Source organism: Struthio camelus, chromosome 8 (genome assembly GCF_040807025.1).
Source record: "Struthio camelus isolate bStrCam1 chromosome 8, bStrCam1.hap1, whole genome shotgun sequence".
In the NCBI taxonomy this organism is placed as follows: domain Eukaryota; kingdom Metazoa; phylum Chordata; class Aves; order Struthioniformes; family Struthionidae; genus Struthio; species Struthio camelus.
In genome coordinates, this window is record NC_090949.1 from 32,279,379 (window position 1) to 32,299,683 (window position 20,305).

The 20,305-nt window shown below is 41.2% G+C and overlaps 1 protein-coding gene across 2 annotated transcripts in view; it reads right to left on the reverse strand.

Annotated features, from left to right (window-relative positions):
* GLIS1 (GLIS family zinc finger 1) overlaps positions 1 to 20,305 on the reverse strand; it is a 204,288-nt gene that overhangs the window by 33,185 nt on the left and 150,798 nt on the right. For both annotated transcript variants that reach the window (XM_068953194.1, XM_068953195.1), the window contains exons 5-6: positions 5,949 to 6,110; positions 2,414 to 2,524 (exon numbers count right to left, since the gene is read on the reverse strand). In XM_068953194.1, the coding sequence (XP_068809295.1) occupies positions 2,414 to 2,524; positions 5,949 to 6,110 (273 nt within the window). The remainder of the gene's footprint in view (positions 1 to 2,413; positions 2,525 to 5,948; positions 6,111 to 20,305) is intronic.

Here is a 20,305-nt window from a genome sequence, read left to right on the forward strand (position 1 = left end):
TATTAAGATAAAGGAAAAAAGACACAGGATCAAATATTCATCAACTTATCATGCAGAAATGAGACAGGAAATCTGAAGATGATTTCTAACCACTGGAGGAGCACAGATTTAGAATGGTCTACCAAATAAGTGTGGGAGGCAAAGAACCAACATTATTTTAAGATGGGCTTGATAAGTCTATGCGAGGGTTTGTATATGTTAGTACGAAAATTCCTGAACCTAGGAGATTAAGAGATATGAAAGCCTGGATATTTGATGTCTTGGTATATCCAAGCGGCTTGGGCTTGTGACTTGTGTGTATTGCATTCACCCTGTATTGATTCTACGCTTCAGGCCTCCCACTGGTTATCCAGGAAGTACTTTTTTGCCCCTTAATGCAAGTTTGGATTTAGGGTTTTTTCCCACCTTCCTCTGCAAAACTGGAAACTGGCCCCAGGTGGAGATGAGGTATAACAGTGGGGACTGCTCCTTTGTCCAGACCCAAAGGATGTTAACACGTTAATGCATTCACCAGTGCTCAGAGCTGAACAAATGATACCCATGTTTGCTGTTAGGAATTAATTCCCTCCTTCCTTCTCCCAAGAGGTATGTCAGCAACCACAGGAAAGAAAGACGGCGGTTCTCCCCTTTGGAATGGGGCATGGCTACGCTCCAGGATCAGCTGAGCATTTCATATAATACAGTCCTGCTTGGCACAAAGATATGGGTATCGCAAAAGACACTGGTGATACAGTCAGTCACTTCCTGTGGCCTATTACAGTTATGGTTTTTGGTCTCACTCTCAGTAAAACCTAAAGGTTGCTCTCGGCTCTTGGGAAGTGTTCTGCAACGTGTGGTGTGGGGCGGGATGTGCAGAGGACGTTCGGTGGAAGGTAGAAACCTGTGGTGTAACCACATTACCTGATAATACAAAATTGGGCTGACAAACTGGGTCATCCCTTCCACTCCTATGTTGCTAAACAGAAATTCTGCCCAGAACCAATATCTGCATAAATAACGTGCTTGAGCCTGTGGACACCTGGATGTGTGCTAGGCATGGACAGGCATAAAGACAAGCAGGCAATGAGTGTTTCTTGACCTCATCTCCTATAGCGTGCACAACTCTGGACACTGACGTTCTAGAAACAACTAGCCAGCCTGCAGCTGGTGCAGAGAAGAGTTACAAGCAGACTGAGAGATGGACTATCTGTCCTGGGAAAGGAGACCAAAAGTTCAGACTGGTGAATCTAACCAAGCGGAGACTGACAGGGGATATAACTCATGCTGATAAGCAGCAGGAGGGGAGGAGTGTAAGACAGAGGGCCTGGCTGACACAAGGACAAATCAGTATGAACTCATCACAGATTTATTCAGGCAGGAAATTCAGGCCTTTTTGACAGGCACCTCATTCCTCCATGGCCCATCCCAAATTCTGCAGCTAAGACCATCTTTGTTCTGCTATTGTCTCCTCTCTCCATAGGTTCCTCTCTTTGCTCTCCAGTGCTTCTAGCGCTTACCTTTGACACTTTTCCAAACTAGCTGCTCCCTAGCTCTATCTTGCCATGCTGTCATTTCTGCTCTGTCCTCCATCCTTTAAACATGCCTTGCCGTCTCATCCATGATGCTCTCGGCAGGGGCAAGGCAGCTGGGGGAAGACACCAATTGCTGCTTATTGAGCTAATTGTAACAGCTTGCTATGGCTTGTATTCCCTTCCCTTCCTGGGCCTCAGGTCTGTACACATTTGGTCTGGCCTGTCACAGACCAGTTTTCTAGGGTCCCAGTCATCTTTTTACACACTGTGTGTAAAAATGAGTAATAAACAAAGCTCTAATCCTGGGCTGGTGCCTTTAAGCATCCCCATTTAATAAAGAGTTCAGGTTTTAGCCCGTAAGAGCCATTTAAAAATACTTATTTGAATCTAACACTAGTGAACACATAGCTAGCAGTATGGGTTTGGAATGATTTAGAAATGCATTTAGAATACAGTTTCAGTAATCCAGGGAGAAGTGGGAGATTTTCATTCTTACCTATTAAAAATTAAAGTTTCTGTACTATTCTTACTTTTACTTCCATTTCAAATGATCTGCTAACATGTATTGATTGTGTGACTGCAGAGGCTAAATGCATGGACACTGTATGTGAATGAGAGCAGAACGTGGGCTTGTGTATAAAGATGAACAGGAAAGAAATGCTTGGAGTAAAAGTCTGGGGCACAGTGAAATTACAGAGTGGTGGCATTAAAAGTGCAAAAATATAAAGTGAGCTGATTAACAACAGTGATTAAAACCCAATAGGAAAACTAGCTCAACTTGAGTTTTCTTTTAGCAATACTGCAGAGAAAATGATTTGAAAATATATAAATTAATGGAAAATTAAAAATAACGCTATCAAGGAGATGTGGAGACGTGTCACTCTTCACCTGGTGGGTCTTACCTTCTTACGCACCTGCTGTTCTTTGGCTGAATGAGCTTTCACATGCTTGCGCAGAGAGCTAGGGTCAGTGTAGCGTTTGGAGCAGCCAGGAATCTGACAGGCATACGGTTTCTGTAAATGTGAGGACAGGGAAAAGATTTCATCTTCCTCCGCATCTACTTTCCATATATGAAGGCTGCACTGAACCACCAGCACACAGGGCACTGAAGGACAGCCATTTCTGTGAAACAGTGCTAAGCCTGAGCTGTTTGCTCTGCTTGCCGCTTCCAGATTTGCAAACCCTCTCTCTATGTACACAAGCCAGACATGGTGCAAACAGAAGAACAGTACTGATAGCTCCGATTTTGCACTCCATACAGGCGCTGAGAGCACTTGACACATCTATGCTCTGGTGCTTTGGGGTACTGATTACTGGCCCAAATTAAATGCCAATGAGATGTAATTAGATGGGGTTTGAGAACATTAAATTGCTTCTAGCCTTTATAGTACACAAAATGATTCTGAGATCACTCAGTGTAATTATAAAAAGAAAAGGTCTGGTTTCTAATTCTGATTTACCACTTGCTTTACAAAAACTATGTTCCATGTGCAGCAAAGCAAAACTTGAAGCATCGAACACATTTGGTTTCCTTCATATGTTGTTCCTGTTTCAAATAATAAGAACAATGGCTTTCTTTTTACAACTCCTGACCAAACAAACTGCATCAAACATTAACATCCAAGCAAATCAATACAAAGAAAAAAATGCAGTATTGTTGGTCCCTTCGGGGCAACCTTTCCAGCTGATTTTGGTATCCATCAGAGCTTGCCACTGCTATGTAGCACAATACAAGCACTCTCTCCTGGGGAAAACCATCCCAGTCTGGGCAAGCCATTCCAGTGCATTTCTCTCATATGAAAATAAACAAACAGGGCACTCCAATTTAACTGCTGATTCTGGAGTCGCAATGATTGAAAGCCTCACCACGTTCTTCTCTTAATTATGCCTACCGCCAACAAATGAAACACCATCTCTGTGCTACTGTACAACCCCCATGTGAATGTGTAATTACCAAGTTGAACAAAGGGACCTTGGCACTTGTTATTAAATAACCATTGACTCAAGTGATAACAAAATAGTGCTGCATGTCAAACGTCACAAAGTCTTAAAGCTGAGCCAAATATTTCTTCTTCTTTTTTTTCTTGCCTCTCGTCGGTCAACATTATCTTGGCCTTCTCACTTGGACCAGTAAGTCCTTTTGGTGCCTTCCCATAGCTAGAAAACCGGTTTGTCAACACCTCAGTGTCACTTTTTTAATCCCCTTGGTTCCAGAAAGAGGAAGCACAAAAGCAAAAAAATCACCAACGTTGTGAGAAGTGACTGTGAGATCCTTTACACTAGTTGCTCTGCTCCTGGAGGAGTGATGACATGCCCTTCATACCACAAGGACAGATACCTTCCCCTTGTTCTGCTTTTACCTAGGAGAAAGGCCTATTTCCAGATGATTTAGTAGAGATTTGATCAAACTAGCATACACCAGTAGGGCTCTGAAATTATTTACAGATTCTCCTTTTGGAGAAGATAAACGATGGACTGACCTACATAAAGAATCTTTAAGACCAATTCCAAATGCACTCAATAAGAAATAAGCAGTCTATATAAACCCCTTTTCTTTGTAAGCACCTCCAGAGGATAAGTATCGCTGCTCTGTTCAGGCAGCAGGAAATTTCTAAGGAATAATAGAATCATTCACCAATCCAGGGCCTTGCAGGCTAGCGCAGCACCTACCCAGAAAATTAGAGGGCAAAGCAGATTTATGGAGAGTGTCTGGAACACACAGAGCACTGACACCTGAGGAAAGACCATGGAAACTTTTAACAAATCCCTTCGCAGAACAACTGGCAGAGTATTTTTCTAATCATTGGTACCCTTAATTAGCAAAAGGGAAACTAGATGAAAATCTGACTACCCTTGAAAAGGTTCATGGCTACTTGCTGTGACATTCCAGGCAGTTATTTTGTTCAATGAGCTAATGCAACATGCAGTCTCTACAGTAACATCATCCTGTAGCTCCTTGTTATTTTTTACATTCACATTATTAAAGCACACAGTACACAGAGCAAGACCATAGGTCTTTAATTAAACAGGTAAGTGGAAGCCAGTTACTATGGTGTGGGGCTACAGAAACAGTTTTAAAGAAACTGCAACAGAATAGCATGGATGATATTTTTAGACATTTAAGAAAGTTAGTAGAAAATGATTACTGTACCTTTTTGCTGATTTATGAGCATTTCAGATATTAAAGACAGAGAGAAAAGGAGAAGAAAAGAGAACAGAAAGTTAAGAGATTTGTTTTCAATAATGCACAGATCAACAAATAAAAGAATTTTTGCTTATTTTGTTAAACTGATTGAATTATTTTTCAAAAATTCTAATAAATGGCATTCCATCTGCAAATCTGGCTCATAAAAAATATATCTATTAGATTCAAGCAGTTAAATTTCAAAACCCTACACACAATTTAGTATATTCAGTTTCAAAAGAGACGCATTTTAGAACTAATTACAAATTCAAATATCTCAGGTTGACTTTCAAATAAATAAAACATTGTTATTGTAAGTGTGCTTTGGTTTGGAAAATGTGACTGACTCGCTTCTCTTACTTGTTTGTTTTTGCAAGGCATAATGTACATTAGACATTCCTTAATGCTGCACTGTCTGAAATGTGTAACTGCTTAAAAAGTAAATATCAATTAAACTCAAAAGTTCTGCCCCATAAACACTTGGTCAAACGTTAAGCCATATATATTCACTTCTTTGAAAAAGACAAAGGAACAACTCTGGCTGTTATTCTTTACAAGCTTTATGCTGAGAACTTAAATGGTCTACAAAGTTGTCTACTTACTTTCTTTCCCCATAACATGGTGACTTAATATTACCCGAGCCAAGACACTAGACAAGCTCCCATCTTCTCTGCACGTCAAATTAAAAGACTTGTAGAGTTGAGCAAGAATCTGCCAACTGTAGCTAAGAAATGAATTTGGTTCTTACAGTTAATTCTGATGGTGGGTACTTAATGAATTACACAGACAGATGTATTTTTACCTTTACAAAATTGCATCCAAAACAGAGAGGCATCTACCTTCCATTGAGATGTGTGAACTGTTTTTGCATTCATTCAAGATCAGACTTTACTGAAGCAACACATGGTAGGAAGTAAGATGATGACATACATTTAGTACAGAAACGATGACTTCACTATACCTTATTCTCCTGGTACCTCCTCTCACTGGCATGGCTACAATGGGAGAGTCTACAAGTAACTAACTCCTAAGTTATTCCTCAGCATGAATAAGACAGCTGAATGGGCTTTCCCGTGATCAAGCCTTTCATTTCTCAAAGCACATACAACTGAAAACAAAAGCACGGTTGCTTACGGCTGAATTTTCTGAGACCTCCTCGTGAAAAGAAAAAGTGCTACTCCAGTGTGAGAACAGATCATGTACAAGGACCATTGGAAAACTCAGGGCAACTCCCAGTATGAAATCATGCTTACGGTATCCAGGTGTGTTCGCTGATGCTTCGCCCGGTCGCTGGAGTTGCTGAAAGCTTTCTGGCAGCCAGGATGCTGACACAGGTACGGCTTCTCCCCGGTGTGACTCCGGAGGTGAATCTTAAGGTTCTCAAGCCTAGAAAATGCCTTGTTGCACCCTTCAAACTGAAAAAAACCATTAAAAAAAATCATTGTAAAGCACTATTAAATAAACCACGTGCAGCCACAATGAGAACAGTGTAAGATCCAAGTCGAACATGTAATAAATCAACCAACAATCAAACATCTGTTGAAATTTATGGATGAAACACAACATTTTGTGCTGTTCCTTTAATCTGTCACTGAAGACACGGTGCGTAGCTCAATTATAATACATGAGTTATAAATCTCACATGTTGTTTGAAGCACTGAATATTTAAAGGCATGGTGCCAGTAAAGAAAATTTAAAGAAAGAACAAGTGTTCTGATGAGTCCTCTTAGATTTTAATTGGCGCAAGAACCACTGTGGGCTATAACAATGAGCTGCTATAGAGAGACCAAGAGAAGCTATTTGTGATAAGGAAGAACCTGGTTTCGGATGGCTGAAACACTATACAGTGGAGCAGATGAATAAGGACTATTACAAGAAGACCTGATCCATCTGAAGATCAATCCAAAGGAACTCTGCTGTTATTCTGCCCCCTTTTCTTTCCTAGCCAGATCATGCAGATCTGTTCTCAGCATTTATACAACCAGTAACCTGAGCAATTCTGATTTCTTAAGCACTTGTTTCATTAAGAAACTTCAGGAATAAAATGCTGCAAAGCACTCATAACAAAAGTAGCTGTTTCAAATTAAATTAGAATAAATAAATAATGAAAAGCTGCAGCTACCAATCCAAGGGAAGGGTGTTTTGCACTGCTCACTGACAAGTTTCAATGTTACCGACAACAGCCGACTGCAGTGGCAGTACTCTCTCCAGGAGGGCCTTTGGAAACTAACTCAGATGAGCACAAACACATGCATATGCACATGCATATACACATGCATGCACACAAGCAGATGTGCATCAAAAGCAAACCCATGACATGCACTTAGATATGCAGCATGTGCACAAATATTCCTACGCACACGTACTCAAATGCAACATGCATATACTTTGCCCACTCTCCATTGCAGTTTCATGACATTGCAGGTTTTCCAGTGCCTCTATATAGATGAGAACCTGGCTCCTCCATGATTTGGGATGTCAAAGTATGTATTTGAGAAGCACAAACCAGTTTGCCTTCATGTCAGCAGTCACAACAGTTTTCAAAGGCAAAAAAAAGGTAGATGTAACTTACAACTACTATTTCTGAAAACCAGATTTTTTTGTACAGTTTTTGCTGATAAAAAGAGCAAAGAAAAAAGAGTGAAATCTTGACCCTCATAAAAGTAGTGTTTTGTCAATTGTTTCTGCTGAGTCAGGATTTTGTTCAGCAAATTTACATTCACTATCCGTGGTTCTTTGGTCGGCCTCGCAGAAATTAAAATCTTGCCAACCCCTGTCCCATTACACGCTTCTCTCATATATATTGGTGAGCGCTAAATTTCTGACTTGACTGTTGCATCCGGCACTGCAGACAGAGGGCTGGGAAGGCAGGAGTATCCTAAAAGATGCTGTAAACTGGAGGCACCTGGCCTGCTGGAGCCTGACCAAGGTCCATCATGTCCTGCGCAGACCAGTGTGCTCTAAGCATCTCAGTACAGTGACAAAGTGATCTGGATTCTCCAATTAGCTCTTTATTTTGCAGGCTGTATTGTCACTGGATGCAGTTCAGCTCTGCACGCGACAGATTAAGCGCACCAACACAATCGCACACACAGGCACCCATACATAGGGCTTCTAGGCAGACTGTACATTTCTGCCCTTCCCAGCCACTCATACGTTAAAGGATCTCTATGGCTTTTACTGCCCTAAATATTTTACTGCCTTGGGCAGCTATTTAATTTGTCTGCATGGTATATTTAGGTCTATATGCATAGATAACTACCTGGTATATAGCAAAAGTTCCATCTTTCTCCATTGCAACCGTCATGAAAGCTATGCAAAGTCACCTGCGGACATGCAACCTATGACTTCAGAAGTTTGTTTAGTCTTAACTCCCTTCAAAACATGCGAGCTGTTAAAGGAGGTGGGGGAGTTTTGGAAGTGGACAAGTCACCAAGGCTTAAAAAGACACAAATTTTCTTTTTAATCATCACTAAAAATTTGGAAAGCATTCAGAATGCAGCAGTCTGAAATGGGCAGATATGCCTAAACTCATGACAAATAAAGTAGTGTTTAGAAAACCTATAGTTCTCACCAAACATTCCATAAAGCCAATATCTGGCAAACAGAGCTAACACTTTGAGGTCCTAAAGACAAATCGTTTTACATTTGTTTCCTAGCTCCCTTTCCTTTCCTATTGCTACCTATCTTTAGTCTCTGCTGGTTGCAGTGCTGTATCCTCCTTTCTGTAACTTCTCCCCTCAAGCCATTACCCTTTTCTTTTCAGTTCAAGAGGCCAGCTCTTCTCAGTTTTACTCACTGATACAATACCACAAGAAGTGGTAGTGTAAGAATCAGATTCTGAGTCTTCAAAGCCATTTTGCAGCTCAGCTCTGCAACCTCATTCACCTGAATCCTAGGTGAGTGGCAAGATCAAGCTTTTCTCTTCCGTTGTTCACACTGTTCCATTTGTGTGTGTGTTATCAGGAGTCCTTTCTACAGAGTACATTCCCCTCTCTAAAGGACCTTCTGGGTCTGACCTAAGGGCATCAAAAGATCTAACCCAGAAGGACATTACAGAACAAAGTTGCCTATCAATGGGTCCTTGGGACACCTATATTCTGTTGGCACCACAATCACTACAGTGACCCGCCAGAACCTGATCTTTGTTGTCACTCCATTGGCTCAGGACTGGAGAGACCTTTCAGACCACAAAAGTCTTTTCACAGCTATTTAGTCATGAATGCAGGATCTTGACTCTCAGAATGCTTTTCTAACGGACTATCAGTCTTCAGCTCTAGTATCTATGGCCTAATGCAAAGTAGAAAAGTATGCAGAATAATTCAAATTGAAGGTCCAGATCCATTCCCATTGATGTCAGTAGCAAAAATTCCAATGGCAAACATCCTAAAATATCTAAATATAAGCTTAATTTAAAACACATGAAAACAAATACGTTTAAGACCTTTGCTGGATAAGGGCTTAAGGAAGAGAAGGAACAGGCCATACCATAAATGCTCAGAGCTACAATGTAAGTAGCAACACTCAAACAAATAAAGGTTTATTACACTTTTATTGTGGTCAAGAGCCTTCTATTTCGGTGCTAATATAATCCATAGCATCAGCAGTAAGATTTCTCCTTCACCACATATGCCTGGACTCTAAGGGCTTTTCTTACTGCTTTTTCTATGGTAGGGTCTAAAGGCCAGCCAAGGCCAGAGCTCCATTACAGTGGATAATATATAGTGGGACAGTCCCAAACCTGTGATAAATTCAATCTAAACAGGTGAGGTGGGAGAATACACCAGCAAAGAGAAGGACATGGCTGCAATTCCCATATTTTGGAGGTGGAGTTGCTAAAGGTAAGGCTGGCTATGGCTAAATAGGAAGAAAATGAATGGGAAAGGAGTAGGGGTGAGAACTTGGCTGGCAAGGGAGGAGGAGAGGGGAAGGTGTACGAAGTTGAAGGTGAAGGGCCTGAGAGGAGGGAGTAAGGGAGTTGGAGCAAAGGGCTGGCAAGTGTGGGGCTGCAAGCTGCAGGCAGAGCTGCAGAGGCTTCCACTTTGGAGGACTACAGGAAAACCTCTACTATTTCTTGCTAGAGCTGCTGCATCCTTTGCAGGTTTTCCCTAAAACTCCCCCTATGGAAAAGGCACCGCTGGGACCGACCTTCCTCAAAATGGAAGTGTCTTCCCTGTACAGTTGCACAAGGGCAAGGTAACTTCAACTAGGCTTCTGAGGATATCGCACCAGGATGAAGTAATCAAGGTAACTCTTGGACTTCATCCACTACTGATGAACATTTGTAACCCCACCACCTGTCCCTGCTACTGGAGATACATACACCAAATAAAACCACTCCTGGAGAAATGGGGTGCTCTTTCTCCTTTCAAATAACTGCCAGGAAGAGCCATCAATACAAGCAGTGTCTAGGCTTCAACTACAAAGAACAAACGTTCCATTTCCAAAGGGCCTTAGGATGGTAATAGCTATTTGATCAACTAAGAAGGCTACTTACAGTATCTTCCAGACATCTGGCCTCAATCTGTCATTGCTTGGTCCTACCACCTTAAGACATTTTGTTGACGTTTGATGCCTGCGATAACTGTAACAAATGCTGCATAATCCTCAAATTCTGTAAAAGTCACCAAAGCTTTTACACAAGTTTATCAATAAAAACAACAATCATACTGCAAGTAACTACTTTTCTCTTCTTTGTGAGATTGGTAACGTGCTTCCAACACTGCTGTCCTACACACATCTGAACATAGATACAAAAAAAGGTCACAGGATTACAATAAATAGCATGATGCAATTATTTGATTTTATAACTAATGTTGCTTTTATAATAAAGCTTCTACCAGGAGAAATATGCTCTAGTGCTTTATGGGACTAAATTAGTTCATTACCATATGGAAATATTTATATTATCTTTATTTCACGTCACAGTCTCACTGGCGTGTAACTGCAAGAATATCATGCATTTAAAAGGCATATTTATGAAAACACTAAATTATTTCACAGTGATCTAAACACATCATAATTTTCTTAACAAAACAATTTAATCTAATAACTGTAATTGCTTAAAACATTTTTCTTTGCTTCCTCTTTATACTTTGAATGCACCTAAGAATGTTGCCATGCAGAAATAACAGCATATTCCCAAGAGGGTTTATATTATCAAATTTTTACCATTTTCATAAGCTCATTTAATCACAGTCATGTCTGGAATATCTGTCAGTGGTACAGATCAGAAGAAATAAACTATAAACTAAACAGCTCAGACCATAAGGTGAAGCAATAACTGACATTTTCTTAGGAAATGAGTTATGACTGAAAAAGAGAAGCCTTCACAGTTGTAGTGCTAAATAGGTCCAGTGTGCCATTAGAGAAAGCTCATTAATATACACCTCTGCTCTCTGCTGCAAGATCAGTTAAACAAGCTGCCTTTTATTTATAGACCTAAAAGGGAAAGAGCAGGTCATATTGGCTGCTGACATCTCAGACAGCCTACAGATGGAAAACCCCAAACATTTCATTCCAAAGCATTTAATACTATCAATAGGAAACCTGATGTCTGGTCAAAACATCTACAAGCCTTCTGAACATTGTGAAATGTTCTTTCTTCCCAACCGATCACCAAATTGGGAGAATTTTATTGAAAAACATGTTAGGAGAAAAAAAAGAATCCTGTGAGGACGTGTGTCCCTTCTGGGGGGGAGGAAATAGGCACACCGCTCTTTAAATAGCATCAATGTTCTCGAGCACACTGCGCCCAATGTTGGTGGCATGGCAGGAGGCACACAGGGCTCCAAACTGTGACGAAGGTGAGTAATTCCAAGCACATGAGTTGTTCCACTGAACACAAGAAACAAAATATTTGATTTGGTGCTTTGTTTTTTTCTAGCTACCTCCTGACTGGATTAACTTTAAATTCTCTACGGTAGCTACGATGGAAAGTCCTGATCCTGCAAATACTCGCGCGTGAGTAACATGACTTGAACAAGGAATTTTACTGAACTCAACAGGACTCTTTGTGTGTGTAAAAAGTAGCCTGTAGGACCAAGCTCTCAACCTCCACAAGGATCCCAGTTCATAGAGACAATTTATAGATTTAAATTGGCAGAGGCTGTTTTTTCCCTTTGTAGCACCATAATGATGGAAGATAGCTGTGACAAACAAAGGGCCTGCCAATTTTCATGTTTTTTTGTGAAGCTTTGAGTAATTTACATTTGCACAGTGGCATCTCTACAGGATATTGCACTTGACTCCTGAGAGTATTACTTGTACTTATTTTATTACGTGTATTGTAAAAAAGCATTCAGGGCTTTAGCCAAATTACTGCATTGGCAGGCCAGTTTTACTTGCGCTCCCGAGTAACTTGGGCGTTGAGGGCGCGTTCTGCCCCTGCCCTCGCCGCAGCTGGCTGCCGCACTGCGTGGGAGATCAGCTCACGAGGACACTGAATTGCAGCCTGTCTCCAAGTAGCACCAGCATGTTTTAGCTCTCAAAAGCCTTGCTCATATAATTGTAAATTTTCATCAGTCAGGAAAGGGGGGGGAACGTTGTTCTGAACCCTGAAATTTTCCTAGATTTTTTTCTTCTAGTATCAGTAGGTTATATATATCAGGCACTTCAGTCAGCCGATGGAGCTTTCCATACGTTTTCCAGGAAAACCCCAAATATCTGGGAAAATATCAAAGCCTCCTGGCATTTTCACAAGACCCTGTTGCTAGTCTTTGAAATTCTTCGTATTAATCCCTCTTTAGTCAGGTAGAGGGATAAACATTTGTCAGAAGACTTGCATTAATTTCCTGCAAAGTATGAGAATGAAATGGGGAACCTGGGGGATATCTTACTATCAGCAGCATGACAGCCACAAATTTTGCCATAAGGTTTTGCTAAATATGTCATTTGGAAACCAAACAATTTTCTGAAACCTCATTACAGTTGGACTGAATGCAGTATTATGGCTTGCAGGCAAAAACAACATTGCATGGAGCAACATTTAAAAAAATAACAGAATGTAAAATTCATATGGTCATGTAATAAGGAAAGAAGACAACCGCTCTTGAAATCTACACGTCAGTCTCTTTACATCCTCATATGTAATTGGAAAACTATTATGTGCTTGGGATTTTTTGAATAGCTTGCAAGCTATTTGAAATTAAAGGACAACATACAATCCAGGGTTTTCTGCTCCAATATCTGAAGCCAGATCTGCTTGTTTTAGGGACAAAATTAAGCTTGAACAAAATCAATTAAAGATCATCTCCAGCTGTGCCAGCAAAGAACCACAAATAAAATTAAAATGATTCTCTCCAGTTGTTTTAGATATTCAAACAAAAAATAGTTTACTACAAGTATTTCAAAAATCTGATCCTCTTGTGTCAACGAGTCCTTGTCTTACCTAACTTTACAAGAAAACATTTCAATTCAAATTTGCATCTAAACATGTCACCTATTTATATCCATCTCAGTTGAAACTTTCCTGTAGTTCTGCCCTAACTCTTGCCTGTTTATCTTCTGGCCCACAGTTAGTCACGTCTTTAAATAAGAGACTGTGCTTTCCATAGGGCAGGACACTTCTACACCGCAAGCAGTTATGTACATGGGAGATGGAACAGGCTCTCATAATTTACTTATACCTATAAGAGTTTGCAAGTTTGGGCTGAAGAATTTTTGCCTAAGAAAATGAGCATGGCCCCAGGATAAGAGGAGAATCAGCTATTGTGTATGTGAACTAACTAGTTGCAATAAAAAGATTTCTAAAGAGAGGATGATAGTAAGAAGGAAAAAAAGTCATTACCAACCAACCAAACAAACAAAAAAGGCTCCAAAACTTATGGCTGATTAGCATAGTATAGCATCTTAAAAGGCTAAAATACCACATGTGTGGCATGTTACAAAAGAAGATTAAAATAAAGGAAAAAATATCCAGAGAACCATGAAGTCTAAAAACATCTGGAGTTTTATAGTAACAAGCAGGAAAAAATCAAAAACATAACTGAAAAAAGTCAACTGCGATACATTATTGTACAATGAAGCTTAATGGAATTGAAAGGAGAAGAGATGAAAAGGCAAAATAAGGGGGGGGGTGGAGAAATAAAGGAAACAAGAAAAGGCATTTATATTTTAAAGATGTCACTGAAGGTTTTTATCCCAGTTATTAAAAATTACACACTCTGCTTCTGTAAGCTGTAATGTGTTGAATGCTCTCTTTCAGCATAGGATATTCATGCATGCTCAGGAATTCATCAACTCTCTTGTGCCCGGTGTAGGGGCACTTTTCACTTCTGATTCTTTGAGAGAGATCTGCAAAGGGAACGGCAGGGAAAGCGCCTCTCCTGGTTTACATCTCAAATCCAAGAGGAGATTTGAGGAGAGGCAGGACAAACACGTAAATTAAAAATGTTTGCTGAAAACAATGCAGGCATTCAGGAATTAAACAAACAATTTTAAGTTGTTATACTGGCATCAAACACTAAAACCAACTTTAATTTAAATGCTTTGAATGTATTCTCTAGCAAACATTTATACGGAAGAGTGAAATGAAAAACTTCCCTCTTTTTTCATATTTTTCCCTTTTGTTAATGAACCAATACAGAAAGAGACAGATCTGCATATAGTCCAGTCTGCCTTTGTGACAGGCCACCATGTCCCTAAACAGGAAGGGTTTCCAGTGGACTACAGGAATTAACAGATCAGGTCTGTGCTCTGTTTGGTGCCTGGTCACAGCCATACTTGAGACAAGCATGCACCAAACCCTGTCTATAACAAATATGGCATAAGCCAACCATGGTGAGCATCTATCCTAACTTCCCACTCATCCCCCCAAGAGCATCTTTTTTTTTGTCCAGTTCATATTTTGTCAAGGCCATAAATAAATACATATGCTTGACAGTCATAGCTTCTCTGTTACATACCCTCTCATCTAACAAAGTGACTGCTGTCTAGGACAGATCCAACAGTGAAGGATCCTATGGGTCAGAATTGATCTACAGTTGGAAATTGCTGGGTGACTCTTTGCCCAACGTGGTAAGAAGGAGTTGCATGGATAACTTTTGGCATAAAAATGTCTCCAAGGTTCTTCTCTACAAGGAAGAAGACAAATCAGGGGGATTCTCCATGCTCAGATAGGCTCTTGCTCTTTCCTATGCCATTCTAGACCAATTTGATTAGCTGCAAAATAAGAAGGGGTTCAGCCTGTAATCCAAAGATGTCAAGGGACCTGTTAAGATGTCCCTGACTGACTAACTCTTCCTTGTGTGTGTGCTGAGCAGAGTTTGGCAAAGGGCCTCACCACAGCTGCCAGAGAACCACCAGGAAAGAGGTTCTGCAGCGTGGTGAGAGCTTGTTATCATCCCAGGCTTGGTTACTTTATTCTGTTTTCCCTCGCCCTGGTCGTGGAGCAGAATATCATGAGCCATAGCTCCCTCCTTCGCCCACTGATTGTCTCCAGCTACCGTATGCTAGAATCCTGCAGGCTGATTTTACACTGGGAGAGCTAAAGGGGAACAACAACATGGAGAAGAATCATGTTCTCTTTCTGTGAATAAAGGCTCTCTTCCCTAGATAAGGGACTTTACCTCATTCTACCCCGAATCATTAATTTTAGTCTTGTAGTGTTTTTGTTTCATCTTGCCTGGCCACATTCACTACATGAAGGAAAATCTGCAAGATGTACTCCTAGGAAAATAGCTGTAAACCTGCAGATGTTTCAGTGGAAGTCAGTTTTCCAGTTTTGTCAAAATCAAATCGGTGCCTAGGCTTGATTAGGCACTGTGTTGTTGGAAGAATCATGTTTCAGAGCTCAGAAACACAATTGTGTTTTTACACTTAGTAGACTACCATGCTTCAGCAGTGCTGCAACAACGGTCTGTGAATACACTCGTCGTCTCTGGCAAAGCCGAGATGTTGTGATGCCTCCCATCAGAGGCCGAGCTTGCTCGAGTCACTCACCTTTGCATGGGCTAAGGACATGGGCTCCAACAGTTAGGGTAGCTGAAGCACACTAACCTGTGAAGCCATGAGAGTGGATCCTGTGCCAAAGCCCTCAGAGGAGAGGTTAAATCAAGATTTTGCTCATGTATACCCCAAAGTCCACTGCTATTTTTCATACGTTGTGACCTACTACATCCTAGTACACCGAACATGTTCTAGCGTGGGTAGTTACGATCCTTCCCAAACTCTGCTCTAATTTTAAGTGGTAAAGTTTCCTTCTAAAGTCTATTGTGAAGAGTAGCTTTCCGCTGAAGAGCAGACAGCATGGCAGCAGGGCCAGGTCCCTCCATTCTCTATAGCACTGTGGGATCCTTTTGGATAAAAGGCAGTATAGCAATGTTCCTTTTTGAATAGCACTTAATGCTTTCCCACAGTCTTATTGTTTACAGGGAGTTTAGCAAGTCACTTCACTAATTTAAAATAGATTGTATCCCACATGGGTGGATAACAATAACACATATTGGTGAATCATATGGCTTTCAAATGATATGCATGAAAAAAAAGTGCTACACATATTGTCTGAAATTTATTGTGTGAAACCACAGCACTTAGCTCCCTACCAGCTGTGTCAACATTTCAGTGTAATAAACTAACACAATTGTAGAATAACAGCAAGGTTAGTTCTGAAAAAAATGAAAAGCTGAGATTTAAAAAAAGGGGGAGGGAGGTAACAGAAGATGTAAATGAATATAGATGAACACCAGGTGGGAATACTAGCCTTACAAATGAAGTGACTTCAGTGACCATGAAGTGACCATGGTTAGAGGTTGCCATCTAAAAGCCGAAGAGGAAAAGGGATTAGATGGATGAAATGATTTTTAAATAGGAAGAACAGGTTTGATATCCGAGGAAACTGGTTTGTTATGCTTAGGTGGTACAAAAACGGCCTAACTTACAACAGAGTTCAAAAACAGACTCAACTTTAAAATGAAAGGAGAGTAAGAATCTTTCCTGGACTTTGCTTCCTTGGTTCAGACTGGCCTCCTGCATCCATGCCGTCTCCTTCGTACAAGCTGCCTTACCCACATGACGTAGCTCCCGAGAAGGCTGCCAAAGGACATTCCTGACATACTTGACCAATAGCAGCCTGCGTACAGGAACGGCTCAATAAGCCCAGCTCAAATAACAAAGCTTTCACGTTGAGCTCTCTCGCATAATTTTTAATATGCTGCTAAATAAATAAATGAATAAAAGAATAAAAGACATTCTCCAAGATAATATTTTGAGGGAAAACTGGAAATGAAACTCATCGGAAATAGGTTTTAAATTGAAATGTTGAACTGTAGCCAGAAATGACAAGAAAATTAAATCTGTTTTTTTCCTGAACCCCAATAAAAAAGTCTTAAACACTTTCTGTAGACCACAGTTCTGAAAGAAATGAAATTATGTTATTGTCATGCATGATTATCCAATGTTTAGAAGGTATCTGCAAGGTTTTCCTGAGACTTATACCTCCATCCCCTAACCTAGCAGGAAACCACAATCACTTCTGTACCTTACGTGGAGGACTTTGAAATGAAAGTGCTTCAAAATCAAATATGAGCAGCTTCCAACATGTGCATTTAATCTTCCTAGGTTAAGAAACACCCTGTGGCCACCACACTAAAGAACTGAAAACGTAAATTGAAAAAATTATATCCATATGATTAACTAAGATTCTTAAAGAGAAACATGTTGTTAAGTACTTCATTGAGAATAAAACGAAATGCAGTAAAATAGAAGCTATTTGGCATAAATCACTGACGCACATGCTTTCTATGCAAAATGGCAGTGTTCAGCTCTGAGTGGACATCTGGAGCAAATTAGCATTATGTTGAGAATAATATAAAATTTAAACATTTAGTTTCAGCTTCTAAAATTAAATATAAAATCAGAGACCAATGTTGTGTTGGATAGCTCGCCTTGTGACTCTGATAGCAAGAGTTTATTTTGTTTTTAAAGTTGTTTATGCCTCCTACCATTGTAGCTGGAGCCCCGACACTCTCTGATACTATCTATGCAAATAACACCAGACAGAACATCTTGTCTTGAAATGCGCCGCCGAGTCCCATCCACTTCGCATTAGAAGTTCAGATCAAGGAGGCCAAGGCCAACCTTGGGCCTAAGCAGCTTGGGTAAAACAAGAGGAAGTGACCCAAAACTGTAGACAGAATTCGGACAACACCCAAGACAAACCTCCCAGGGCCTGAACGTATTTCAGCCTTAAACGTGCACGCTGACTCTGCACTTTCTGGCTCTGGAGTAAGTATCCTGAGCTGCTGTGTTGAAGGTGCTGCATGACTTCAAGCCGTTGCAGGGTCTCTCTTACAACATGCTGAGCTCCTGGATGCTGCTGCTGAAGCTACTCAGTTCACAGGAGGTCTGATCTTGGTAACAGAACGGCCCTCCCACCTCTCGCTGAGGTGAGGGAGAGAAGAGACTGGCTGCTGGTGGGACTTGCCCTATTTGTTTCAGGGACAGGTAGAGGCTGTGCAGGAAACTGACCCAGAAGGCCCAATCTCCAAACACAAATAAAGCCTCTGTCCTCTTTCCCCTCTGTCCCTAATCCCATCTCTTCCATGTACAATCTCTAGGTGCTTAAAGCAGCTGCAGGCATTTGTACTGCTCTTCCTCTCACTTCCCATGGAGATTGACCAAGAAAAATGGGGTATATGGGGCTGTAACTCTCTAAGCACCATCCCATGCAGCCAGGTCCTCTGCACCACATGAGGGGGAAACAGGTGAATTAAGGGCAGCAGCTGCCTTCAGCCTTGGGCTTGCCACAACTGGATACCTGGTCTGTCCGATCCCTGCTCCAAGAGGAAAGACTCTGTTCCCTGGGGGTGCCAGCCTCAGCACTTGCCCAGACCACAAACTGAAGAGGGGAACTTTTCTCCTAAACATCTTTTTAAATGTCCCATTTCAGTAGTCTGCTCCACACAGCTTTCCCAAACTGACAGCTTATAAAACTGCCTGCTTCCAGCTACCCCAAACAGCTAGTATCAATGATGCTTCCGAAAACCTCTGTTGCCAGAAGCCACGAGCATCCCTAGTACACATCTGAACAACTCACACCTGGCTCGAGGAACCATGCCACGCCAAACAGTCCTCCTGCCCCTATCTGCCTACCACCACCCCCTGAGACCCTGCAGGATTTGCCTAGGGGATCACTTCGGAGCCAGATGCCCAGCAGTGCGCACTGGGACAACTGGATGTCTAGAAAGTGCTGAACCAGAAAGGCAGTGCAGTGCAATGGACAGGGCACAGGGCTGGCCTGGGGAAGATCTGGGATTTTACTTAGCTCTGCCACTGAGCGACCCTAAGCAAATCACTTCATCTCCGATATGTGGTTTTGTCCTTCAAAATTCCTGCCTATTTAGACTGAAAACCCTACTGAACAGGGACAGGGTGCAACACCAAAACCCTCATTTTCACTTAGGGTGTCTAGGTCCTTTTGTAATACTTCATTCTGGCAATGTCACGCTTCTAGTGTGGACCTGCTCTGGGCAAGTGTGCGGCCTCACATCACCCTCTCAGAGACTCAGAAAGGTCTCTCCCTCAGCTCAGGCAATTCCATTGGTTCTTGTGAAACATCGCTAGCCCTACTTTCAGTTGCTGTCAGACTCATGGAGCTCCATTCTCTGCTGCGTTTCAGATAGTCATTTTCACTTGGAAGTAATAAAGTGGATGGCAACCAGTGCCGCCCACTGCAACCACTGCCTGCTTGGTTGCGCTCTTGGTTGCCTTCTGCTTTAGGAGCACATCACCAGTATAAAGGACTGAGCCAAGAGCAGGGCTCTGGAAAAAGCAGGCCTTCCTATCTGTAGGAGACCAATAACCACAACTGGAAGAGAATGTCAGATACAAAACCATCCTCCAGTAGTTTTCTAATGCACCCTTGTGCTTTCAAAGACTCTCCTAGGTGTTTGAAACAAAATAGTATCATGAAAGCAACCAACATTTACTTCATATAGCATGAAAGTAAATCTCTTTATTGTATGGTTGATCTCCTTTCTGTATCTGGGAACATGCCAGCCTTGCCACTGTTCCTGGACTTCCTTTAAGGTAGCCCTGTCTTTCAACATGAAACCTAAATTGGATGTGCAGAGACTTGCTCCTGCACTTTGCAATGTAAACACCTGCACACATGTTTTAAATAGTCTCACACCTCTATATGTAAAATTTCAGACACCTGTGAACTGGCTTTAAATAGCCCCAGTGGGTTTTGTGGGTGGGGAAACAACTTCCAGGTGCAGATGAATAAGGTTATTTTAAGGGCATAGGCAAGTGCAGCCTCCAATCTGAGAGCATACAATAATGCATTTCCTAAGGTAAAGCAAAAGGCTTTAAACATTTGTCCTCTTTGTGACCATTAATCATCTATGAAATGGAGATATAAATATAGTTGTATCTCTTTGGGTTGTTTGGAGTTGTAATTCTTTGCTTTTTAATTCTGTAAAGCACCTTGAGATCTTTGTATTGAGTGTGCTTTCCAAAAGCATAAATATACTCTGAGCCTTGCTCTCATACGGTAGAGGAGGATAGACTAATTTTCATTAGTCTTGGGCTACAGTGCTTTGTGGTCCTTTTGAGAGAGGAATTCATTTTCCATGCCTCTGTTTTAAACACTGAAAAATTTCTATTGTTT